This window comes from Mustela nivalis, assembly GCF_964662115.1.
Source record: "Mustela nivalis genome assembly, chromosome: X".
NCBI classification, from domain to species: Eukaryota; Metazoa; Chordata; class Mammalia; order Carnivora; family Mustelidae; genus Mustela; species Mustela nivalis.
Window position 1 is genome coordinate 1115175 of NC_139040.1, and position 11036 is coordinate 1126210.

The window sequence follows — 11036 nt, forward strand, 5'->3', positions numbered from 1 at the left end:
GGCGAGAGCATTCTGCCACCTACTCCTTCCCACACCCCAAGGCCGCTACAGACAGGGAGGAGAATTAAAAACAGGCAGGTGCCTCCCCACTGCCCACACCCTCCCTCAGGAGCTTGTGTTGACCTGCGTCACTTTACTTTGAATGTCTTTGAGATCAGGGCTTCAAAGCCCAAGTTGTGAGCTATTTGGCATTTTTTTTAAGATTTTTATTTATTTATTTGACAAATCAGAAGTAGAGACGCAGGCAGAGAGAGAGGAGGAAACAGGCTCCCCGCTGAGCAGAGAGCCCGATGCGGGACTCGATCCCAGGACCCTGAGACCATGACCTGAGCCGAAGGCAGAGGCTTTAACCCACTGAGCCACCCAGGTGCCCCTATTCATCATTTCTTAAACATTACGGTTCTGTTTCCCTTCATTGAGTGAGAATCAGCAAGAAACTATAAGGAGGGGGCACCTGGGTGGCTCAGTGGGTAAAGCTGCTGCCTTCAGCTCAGGTCATGATCCCAGGGTCCTGGGATTGAGCCCCACATCGGGCTGTCCGCTCTACAGGGAGCCTGTTTCCTCTTCTCTCTCTCTGCCTGCCTCTCTGCCTACTTGTGATCTCTGTCAAATAAATAAATAAAATCTTAAAAAAAAAAAAAGAAACTATAAGGAGTATTGCTGGAACGGCACATCCAGGAGCAAAGAAGCGGTCTGAACTCAGAAACAGGAAAAAAGGCAGTTTGAACTTCCTAGATCTGGGGAAACCAGGAGCCAGCCAAGCGACCTCAATGGGGCAGGGGCGCAGGACTTCATGAGTACTGCTCTGGAGACAGGCTTCCCGAGCCTTCACCTTTTAAGAGTTCACTGCAGCCAGAATGAACAGAGTGTCAAGAAAGTAAAGTAAGGAGCAGGGAAAAGAGTGAGAGGCCCCCAGGGCCGCCCAGAAGGAGAGGCTGTGGTGGTGATGCCGGGACCTCAAAGGTCACGGAGGTGGAGACACCAGAAGGGCCCAGATGCTGATCGTAGCAGTCCACTCCCAGCCCGGCCCTGAGCCAAGTGCTTAATGTGCATGCATTATTTATAGACATTCTTAGAACAGTTTTAGGTTTGCAGCAATGTTGAGCAGAAACTGCAGAGTTCCACATCCCCAGTCTACCCTGACGTGCCATCACTGAACCCCAAGTTGACAGCAGGGTTCCCTCCTGCTGTTATACAGGCTATGGGTTTGGCATATGGATAATGGGTAGTATCATACAAGCATGCACTTTTAAACCTATCATAAAAAATTCTGAACGTCCCCTGAAGGAGAGAGAACAGCATCGCAAAGCCCTGTGTACCCACTGAGCTGCCCCAGTGATCACTGTGTGGCCAGCATTCCAACGGTGCCTCCCACCAGCTCTCCAGTTACACGCACTACCTGCGTGGGCCTCACAACAACCCTAGCGAGAAGGGACTGTCACTGTCCCCACTTGCAGGATAGAGACAAGTCCCTGGTGAGTTTAGGAGAATTTCACTGCAGCTGAGAGGCCAGAAGCCAAGTAAGTGGGGCTCCCCAAGGTTGGTAGCGTGTCCCAAAGGAAACAGAACCTCAAAGAAAGTCCACACTGCGAGGCTGGGAGGCATGCAGCCCTATTCAACTGCCTCATTCCACTGCTGCGGTCACTTGACTGTTCCCAAATGCCTGCCAAGGGCCTGCCGGGGCTGGGTTACATGCTGGGACCGTCAGAGTGAGCCCCAGTGATGGTCCCTAACTCCTCAGGGGGCTTTGCCCTCACGGGGAGTCACCAGTCACACAGATGGAAACACCAAGCCAGCTTAAATCCCCCCTTGGGCCAACCCAGGCTAGGAAGCGAATGATGGTGTGGAGCACAGTCTGCCCAAATTTCCAAAGTGGAGGCAAAGCTGTATCCTTTGGTCCTCCTCCACCGGGGTACGGGGCTGGTGCCACTCCCCCCACCTACCCTTGAGGAGTTAGGTCACCTTTGGTTTTAAGTGTCAGGATCCGAACCCAAAGTGACATTAACCAAAATTAAGTAGTGACATGGGAGAGGACACTTAGTGTTCTCATATATCGGACCCCAATGCCCACAGGTGATTCTAGCCCCAATTATGTTATCGGGACATGAGCTTCCTCCATCTCTTGGCTCTACTTTTCTCTGTAATTTGCTTCATTTTCAAACATGCCGTCTCCCCCACTTAGGGGGAGCAGTAGTAGAGGTCCCAGTTTAGTAATCCCAGCCAAAAAAGAACTCCCGCCTTCCCAGCAGTTCTAGCACAAGTCCCTGGGAACTAGCTCTCATTGGTCCAGGTCAGATTATGGGCGTATCCTCCTATGATATGGCTGGCTCCGATTGGGCTACATTGAGGCATGTGCCCACCCCAGAGGCAAGCGCTGGAGTGACCCACATCCAGATCTTGTGTACCAAATGTGGAGCAGGGACATCTTCCACAAAGAAAACCGAGGTCCTGTTACCTGATGTTGGGCATGCAAAAATGACAGTTGTCACCCGTCCCTATAAATAGCAAATGCATGCCATACTTGTGCTTGTGTAGAACGTGTCTTCCCTGCACACTCATTCACCACACAGATTCCTAGAGATGGCTGCCCGGAGACCAGGAGGTAAGCATACCTCTGAGGGTAGCCACCGTGGCCCTATTACATAGTACGGTGGCAGGGCTCTCGTCTGAACTGCATTTACGTTTTGACTGTCACACTGTTTGTTCTACATGTTCTCTCAGTCCGGATGACTTCTCTTTTGGAAGTAGATGTCCTTGACTGATTTGTAGAGCCCTTCCTCCTCTCTTGAGGTAAATTATTAATCCTCCAAAGCAACTATGAATATTCTCTTACCTTTAATGTAACTGTCCTTTTCCTCTGTACAAACCTCTAAATCCCCTCATGCTGGACATCTCTCCAGCCCACTCTAGCTTTTCAGGGAGGACTCAGGTGACTGACAGTAAAGGGGGCAGCCTCCTAACTACATTTACTCCCCTTGAGCCCCTTAGTTGTATTAAAACACAGGTTTCCTCCAGGGAGGACAAGTCTTTCAGGTTCTCCTTCCCCAGGTCTTCCTGGCTGACCCATTCGCCTTCTCCATTTGGCTGGTAATACCCGTCCTCAGACACCCCGACCCGCACTGCCCTTTTGTAAACTGCACTTTCCATTGCAGCATTGTGCCAAACGCAGGCCTCTCTCCTGCACCAGGCCACTTCCATCAGGACCCCGTTTGCCTCATTTGTGAGGGGTAGTAGCAGGGATGTTGAAATACAGTACACACAAATGGCTTACGCCTTACTGGTCCTCTGAGGCTAAAGAAGAGCGGAGAGCTAGGGCCTCTGAATGTTTCTGATCAAACCCTCTGGAGCATAAAGCCCACCATGTGTTTATCTGTTTACATATCACATACACTGCCCATGTAAACTTTATGAAACATACAATTTTTAAGTAAAATGTATTTAAATTTAAACTAATATTTTTATTATTAAAGTTAGCATGGTGCCTGCAAAATTAACCTAAAATACAGACGCTGGTTTGTTTTGTTTCCATTCTCAACGATCCAGCACCTCCTGTGGGCACGTACTGGTGATTCAGGACCACTAGCCTCCATCAGAGCCGTGACAAATTTTTCCAGAGCAGCGGGTGGCCACTGACTGACTGCAGTTGCCCAGCAGCCTTTCACAACATATAAATCCCGTTAGACTCAGCACTCGCTTATTGCCCCCCATGTCCTTTCTACACTCTCACCACCTCTGTGCCCAACTTATGCCATCAGTTTGCATTCCTTTCCAGCGACGCCTTCAGACTCTGCTAGTGGCGCCAACTAGTTCTGAAAGGCGGACAAGCTCACCGATGCCTCCCACTTTGGAAGTAGACACTCGGTCACTGCTTGAACGAAGGGAGGTGGAACTAGGCGGAGGCTATCAGGGCTCGCTCGCCCGGCGGCTGCATGGTGGTGGCGGGAACCTGGGGCCAGCCGCAGGGCGTTTGTGCACGAGCAAGGCCCCTACCCGGAGCCCGGAGCCACGTCAGCAGCTACAGAAGACTGGCACCCCCTGCCCGAGGGGAACGCGGCGTGGGCCAAGCACGACCCGGAAGACATCCCGCTCCGTGCGCCCGTGCCGACTCGTCGCTTCCAGATACGTCATATCCGCTCGAAACTGGCCCGGGTCGCGAGAGGCGTGCCGGCCGCCTGGGGGCGGAGCCTCGGCGGGGCGGGGGCGGGGGCGGGGCCCCGGCAAGCGAGGCGGGGCCCGGCGGGCCCAGCTCGCAGGCGTCCGCGGGCCGGGCAGGCGCTTGGCCCCGGCGCCGAGCTCCCGGGCTTCCGCTGCAGGTGAGAGCTTTGGGCCGGAAAGGGCGGGCAGAAGGCGGCTTCTGGCCCCGGCCCGGCTCCGCGCCCTCTCGCTCGGACGGCCGGGCCCAGCCAGGGACGGGCGCGGCCGCAGGGCCTGGGAGGGGCGTGAGGGCCCCTGGCGCGATCCGGGGAGCGCCCGGGCGGCCTACCCTCCTGCCGACTGCAGGACCGCAGCGCGAGCCCGGCGGCGAGGCGCGTCGCCCCCTCCGCGGTTGGCGCTCGAGCTCTGTGCCCAGGCGGGCAACTTCCGGACTCCCAGCTTGGGAGGAGCCGGGTCAGCAATGCCAACTGCGCTCACACCGACCACACGGCCGGTGTGGAAACAGCGGTCGGCCCAGGGTTCCCTCCCCTGCCTTAGGGTGCAGCTGCTCAAACTCGTCCAGTCCCTCAAGCAGAAATGGTGTGGGATCTGGGCCAGAACCCTCTTGCAGTAACTCAAAGCCGCCAGCCGCACTGGAAGGACAGGGTGGATGGCCCTTAGCCTCCTCTCCTTTCTGAACTGATTCACACCACCACAGTGGCTTCAGTCCCGAGTGCTGTCGTCTTTTCCCTGTGACTCCCTTCCGCTTTGCTTCTTATACTCCCTCTGGTTTTCCTGCCTCCCTCTTCAGCGGTGGCATGCAAAGCTGGACCAAGGCCTCCAGGGTAAGTGACCCAAACTCCAAACCAGCAGAGGCCATGGCATGCAGGGGTGGGGGAACTTTCCCAGGGATGAGCTTTATTTAACCTGCCCTTCACCCCCTACTTCCCCTGCCCCCCAGTCTCAGATGAGGGGGAACAGGTCCAACGACTGATAGGATCTGGAGAGGCAAGAGCCTCTTCCAGGACTGGGACACTGCAGTGAGGCAACCAACAGGAGTGAGGGTAGAGTTAGGCAACCCACCCTGGTTGCCCCAGTTCCAGCAGGTGACAGTGGCTGCCCAGATTGAGAAGTGGAAGTGGACAAACCCTTCATCCTCAGGCACCCAACCCCCACCCAGAACCGCTCATAGTCCCACTGGAAGTTCTCAGCTTCGGTAGGGCCTCGTGTGGGCATGGGGAGGAGCCCCTGGACTCAGAACAGAGCCTCTCAGAGGTGACACAGTGCTCCTAAGGGGCTCAAATACTGGGGACTGCCAGAGGACTGGGAGCTCCGACAGGAGGAAGAAAGGCACCCTGCAAACACAGGGTCTTATCTGACCACCTCCTGCTCCCGCTTCTGGCAGTTTCCCTGGGGAGAGAGGACCTCCTTCCTGCCCCAGGACTCCGGCCTCACCACTGTCGGCAGGTACGGTAGGCCACGAAACCACAGCAGGGCTGTTCACAATGGCATGGCGATGATGGACGTTAGCCCTGAGACCCTTCGCCAGTTGGTTACCCACTCACTATACATCCTGCTTTGCCAGCTGCTCTCTGCCTGGCCGATGATACTCAAACAGCCTGATGGCGGCTCAGATCTGGCCCAAGCCGGGTTTCAGCACCCGGCTCTCAGCAGGCTTGTCTCCTTGCCATCCCCATGCAGTCTCTCGGAGATTTCATCCTGGTGCAGTGTCACTGTGGTCCCTCTCTGTCTCGAAGCCCGTGGGCAACAGGCTGGTGGTGACAGGGTTAGGGGTGGCTCTCCGAGATCCACGGGTATCAGGCCATTGCTGCATGTTCGCTGTGCTGGAAAAGGCCAGGGAAAGCAGCAGGTAGCCGCAGCAGCTTGAAAGGGAGCTCCTTTCTGTAGGCGGCCCCGCTGGGTGAGGGGTGGGAAACTTGAGACAGGTATGCGGGGAAAGGGGACAGACAAATGGCACTCAAGGGCCGCAACTAGGCATTGCCTTTCTGTTCCTGGGACTGCAGCTAGGGGCTCTGCTGGGTCTCCCAGCACTGGGCTTCCAGACCCCCTTGCTCCTGGACTCACAGCTGCTCACCGTTACCAGATACCTTTCTGTGTCCCTTCTCTCCTCAGGAAGAGCTCCACTGTCACGGAACACAGCACAGGGCCAGGCCCGGCCCATGGACCTTTCTCCGGACAACCCGATGGCACGAGTGGGGCTGCTCTCCTAAGCCACAGAGGGCCTGGGCATACGGTCCTCTGGGAGGAGCCATGGGGCTTAGGAGGGGCAGGGGCAGCTCCCAGTGGCCTGGACAGGGTGAGGGCAGGGCTTGCCCAGGCCCCCTAGGCTTGATCAGAGTTTCCTTGCTACTCGTCAGCCTACCATTGGGAGCCCACGGAATAGCCAGCATCAACCTCGGCACAGCTCTGGGCCATACCGTGCCACTGACGGGGAGCCAGTACTTGAGCATTGGGGATGGCTCTGTGATGGAGTTTGAGTTCCCAGAGGAGAGCGAGGGCATCATTGTGATCTCAAGCCGGTACCCAGGCCAGGGCAACAGGACAGGACCTGGTCCCACGCTGAGGGTCACCTCCTTGGACACAGAGGTGCTGACCATCAGAAACGTGAGTGCCATAACCTGGGGCGGCGGGGGCGGCTTTGTGGTCAGCATCCACTCGGGCCTGCCCGGCCTGGCCCCGCTCCACATCCAGCTTATGGATCCCCACAAGGCCCCACCCATGCTCATTGAGGAACGGAGAGATTTCTGCATCAAGGTCTCACCTGCTGAAGACACGCCCACCAGTCTCGGCACCGAGCTGGTCCACTTCGCAGAGAGCCCCATACTCTACTTGCTTCTGCCTCTTCTCTTTGTCAACAAGTGTTCATTTGGGTGCAAAGTAGAACTTGAGGTTCTGAAGGGGCTCCTGCAGAGTCCCCAGCCCATGCTGCTGGGCCTCCTGGGCCAGTTCCTGGTCATGCCCTTATATGCTTTCCTGATGGCCAAGGTCTTCATGCTGCCCAAGGCCCTGGCTCTTGGCCTCATCATCACCTGCTCGTCGCCCGGCGGCGGGGGGAGCTACCTCTTCAGCCTCCTCCTCGGAGGGGACGTTACTCTGGCCATCTCCATGACCTTCATCTCCACAGTGGCTGCCACTGGTTTCTTGCCATTGTCCTCAGCTCTCTACAGCCGCCTGCTCAGCATCCATGAAACACTGCACGTGCCCATCTCCAAGATCCTGGGGACCCTACTCTTCATCGCCGTTCCCATAGCAGCAGGTGTCGTGATCAGGTCCAAGCTCCCCAAGTTCTCCCAGTTGCTGCTGCAGGTCATCAAGCCTTTCAGCTTTGTGCTCCTCCTAGGTGGCCTCTTCCTGGCCTACCGCATGGGGGTCTTCATCCTGGCAGGCGTCAGGCTGCCCATCGTGCTGGTGGGCCTCACAGTGCCTCTGGTTGGCCTCCTGGTGGGCTACTGCCTGGCCACATGCCTGAAGCTGCCAGTGGCCCAGCGGCGGACGGTCAGCATCGAGGTAGGGGTACAGAACAGCCTGCTGGCCTTGGCCATGCTGCAGCTGTCCCTCCGTCGCCTTCAAGCAGACTACGCCTCCCAGGCCCCCTTCATCGTAGCACTGAGTGGCACCTCAGAAATGCTGGCCTTGGTCATCGGCCACTTCATCTACAGTAGCCTGTGCCCAGTCCCCTGAGGCCCCTGGGTCAAGCTTTCACCACCCTTCGCCCCTACCCTCCGCCCACTGTCTCCACAGTTCTTGTGTACCAAAGGCCTTCAGCTCTCATGCACTATGCACTCAGAAAAAAAAAAATCCAGGCTTATATTTTTTACTGGTTTTTTATTCTCCAGCTTTCAGTGCCAAAGAGGCCGTGCTGAGTTAGGTAGGTGGGCACTGCTCAGAAAATATATTTCAATAAAAGAGAGAAGCAAGATTGGGTGGCTTCCAGTCTTTGCCCTTGGGGTGGGGGCAGGAAGGGTGTGGCTGGGTAGAGATGTACACAGGATGGAGGAACTGGCTTGGGTGACCATGTGATCTCTGCAGGCTTTCTCTCTAACCTTCCTTTCCCATGCATTTGCCTGTCAGTGAGAGGTGGGCCCTACTGTTCTCGAGTGAACGTGGGAGGATGAAGACAGGATGAGTGCAGAGGCCGGGCTCCCCAGCCAGCTCTCAAACTCAGCTGACTTTCTGCAGCCAGGCTAGAGAAGAGAGGCAGAGGGCCCTCGGGCAGTAGGGCAAAAGCTTGGCCGCGCTGGGCCTTTACGTGGACTCCCGAGCGAGAGAATCCGGGTTTGCACGAGCCCCAGCAGCCCACCAGGGACGACAGCACTCCCGGCCCTCCGTCCCCCCCACCGAGCCCCAGCTTCCACCGGAAGCCAACTTGGCCCAACTCGCTCCTCCTCCCTGTCGTGGCGGGCTGCCAGGCACGGTGGCCGCAGGGAAATCCGGCAGCGCGCGTGGCGTCCCCCGACGTTCCCGAGGCGGGACTCCGGGTCCGCTCCTCGGGGGCGGGTGGAGGCGGGGCCGGGCCGCGCGGGGCGGGGCGGGAAAGGGCGGGGCCGGGCCGCGCGGGGCGGGGCGGGAAAGGGCGGGGCCGGGCGCGTCCCTCGCGCTGCTTCCGGCGGCGACGGGCGGTTCCGGCGCGCGCCCGGGGCGGCGGCGCGCAGCGGGGGGCGGTCGGGGTGCGCGCCCGCCGCAGTGGACGCCGCCGCGGCCGCCATGCAGCTGACAGTGAAAGCGCTCCAGGGCCGCGAGTGCAGCCTGCAGGTAGCGTCGCGGGGGGCCCCGCCAGCGTGCCGGCTCGCGCACTCCCCCCCCACCGCGCTGGGCGCAAGGACGGGACGGGCGGGGCGGGGGATGGGCAGTGGGGGAGGCCGGGGAGACGACCTCAGCGGGGGCCCCGGGAACTCAGCCTCTGCCTCGCGCCCTCGGCCCGGCCACAGGTGTCGGAGGACGAGCCGGTGTCCACGCTGAAACATCTGGTCTCCGAGAAGCTCAACGTCCCCGTGCGCCAGCAGCGGCTGCTATTCAAGGGCAAAGCCCTGGCAGGTACCCGGGCAGAGGAGCCGCCCAGGGAGCCGCGCAGGAATTCGGGGGACGGGGTGTCTAGGCCGAGCCCGAGAAGGAGTGTGACATGGGGTGCTGGTCACTCTGCCCTCAGGGAGGTGACCGAACCCTCCTCAGACAGGTGCCGCAGAGCTTCGCCTGTGGGTAACGACTTCTCTCAATCTCTCTTTGGCAGATGGGAAGAGACTCTCCGACTACAGCGTTGGGCCCAATTCCAAGCTCAACCTAGTGGTCAAACCTCTGGAGAAGGTGTTGCTGGAAGAAAGCGCCGCCCGGAGACTCGCCGAGGCCCCACCCCCGCCGGCCCCCGCCTGGCAGCTCGTCTCCAAAGTCCTGGCCCGCCACTTCAGCGCTGCGGACGCGGCCAGGGTCCTGGATCAGCTCCAGAGGGTGAGCAAGGCGGCCCAGGACATTCATCCCCAGCCCGGCTGCGCCCATCCCCTGCCGCAGGGTACCCCCGACTGGCACCCCCTGAATCCTGCCTTCTCTCCTCAGGATTATGAGAGGTCCCTGAACCGCCTGACTCTGGATGACATCGAGCGCCTCGCTGGCCGCTTTCTGCACCCCGAAGTGACTGAAGCTGTGGAGAAGGGGTTCTCCAAATAGGATTCTCCGGTGTGGGGAGGAGCCCAGCCAGGCTACAAGCTGCATGTAGCATTAAATGTGTTCTCCTGTTGCGATTTGACTCATAATAATAATACGAATAAGAATAACAGCCGGCAGGCACCCGGGTCCACGTACCTGGTTTGCGCTGGGGGCAGGCACAGCACACGCACTGGACGCGGCTCTCCCCCCGCCTCCCGTGAAAGGTAAGACAGTGAGGCATCAAGCAGTGAAGCCGGGAAGCCAGCATCTGAGCATGGCCAGCTTCTAGAAGTGCCTCAGGGTGCAGAGGGGAAAGGGGGCTGTTGGACAGGTTCCAAGGGATGGTCTTTGGCCTGTCATGTTTAGGCCACTGAAAATAAACCTCCAGAAACTCCTCAGGCCTGAAAGGAAAAGCAGCTGGCCCAGGCTGCCCAGTCCTGTCACCTGACCTCAGACAGGTTCAGGACATTGGCAGGGGGTCAAGTGACAGCCAGCCCTGGGGCCCCCGCAGCTGCTGCAGCCAGTGTGCCCCCGACAAGGAAAAGCGGGCTAGGGAGTCAGAGACCTCTGCGGTATGACCTCAGGCAAGTCCCAGTGCCACGCCGGTTCCTACTTGTTAACTCTGCACTGTGGTGGCCACTCTTGAAACCTCCCTTTCCTTCATCCTTACCCAGCCCCGGAGTGAGGGGTCTGTGCTCCATACACACACAGGCCAAAAACCGAGCAGTGGCCAAGCATGGCCCAGAGATGCGATGTCTTGGTCCTTCATGTCACAGCTCTTTGGGTTAACCTTTCCCTCTGCTTATTTTCTCCTGGACATAGGCATGTCTCACCGAGGGATGACAGGTGACTGACTTGAGGTCACTCAGCTTTGGCCAGGCCCCCACACCCTGCACTTACCCACAGTGTGGAAGTAGACCCTTCCTCTGCCACATGGACACAGGGCCTTTCCTTCTGCACACACCTCACTGCCTGAGGGGAGCGCTCAGATTGCTGGGCAGGGGCTAGAAGCATGGGCTGGTGGCCCTGCTCCCACCTTGCCCTGTGTGTGGGCACTAGAGGTCACTAGGCACCTGCTCCTTGGCAGAGGACACCTAGGACGGTCAAGGCCAGAAGGAAGCTGCCCTCCTGCTGGGCCTCATGGGGTGAATTCTGGGTGGCCAGGCAGGGAAGACAGAGGCCCAAAGGGTGAAGGCTTTGAAGAGCAGAAAGAAGTCCCTGCCTGCCCCCACCCCCCAGAGCTG

General features: G+C 58.5%; 2 protein-coding genes and 1 long non-coding RNA gene across 4 annotated transcripts; all 3 read left to right on the plus strand.

Annotated features, from left to right (window-relative positions):
* The first annotated feature begins 2385 nt into the window (after positions 1-2385).
* On the plus strand, positions 2386-4064 carry LOC309855953. Its single transcript, XR_014307014.1, has 2 exons — positions 2386-2790; positions 3773-4064. It is a non-coding gene; the product is annotated as an uncharacterized lncRNA (long non-coding RNA).
* Positions 4065-4196: 132 nt separating this feature from the next.
* On the plus strand, positions 4197-8074 carry SLC10A3 (solute carrier family 10 member 3). Of its 2 annotated transcripts, none has more exons than XM_082717273.1 (2): positions 4197-4979; positions 6268-8074. In XM_082717273.1, the coding sequence occupies exons 1-2, from the start codon at positions 4953-4955 to the stop codon at positions 7834-7836; spliced, it is 1596 nt and encodes a 531-aa protein (XP_082573399.1). In that variant the 5' UTR covers positions 4197-4952; the 3' UTR covers positions 7837-8074. The 2 variants fall into 2 exon arrangements, with proteins under 2 accessions (XP_082573399.1, XP_082573400.1); XM_082717274.1 differs by having other exon boundaries at positions 4203-4313; positions 6268-7963.
* A 675-nt stretch (positions 8075-8749) lies between these two features.
* UBL4A (ubiquitin like 4A) lies at positions 8750-9885 on the plus strand. The gene is made up of 4 exons (XM_082717275.1): positions 8750-8907; positions 9084-9189; positions 9383-9597; positions 9703-9885. Exons 1-4 carry the CDS (start codon positions 8860-8862, stop codon positions 9811-9813), a joined length of 480 nt encoding a protein of 159 aa, XP_082573401.1. The 5' UTR covers positions 8750-8859; the 3' UTR covers positions 9814-9885.
* Positions 9886-11036: the final 1151 nt, after the last annotated feature.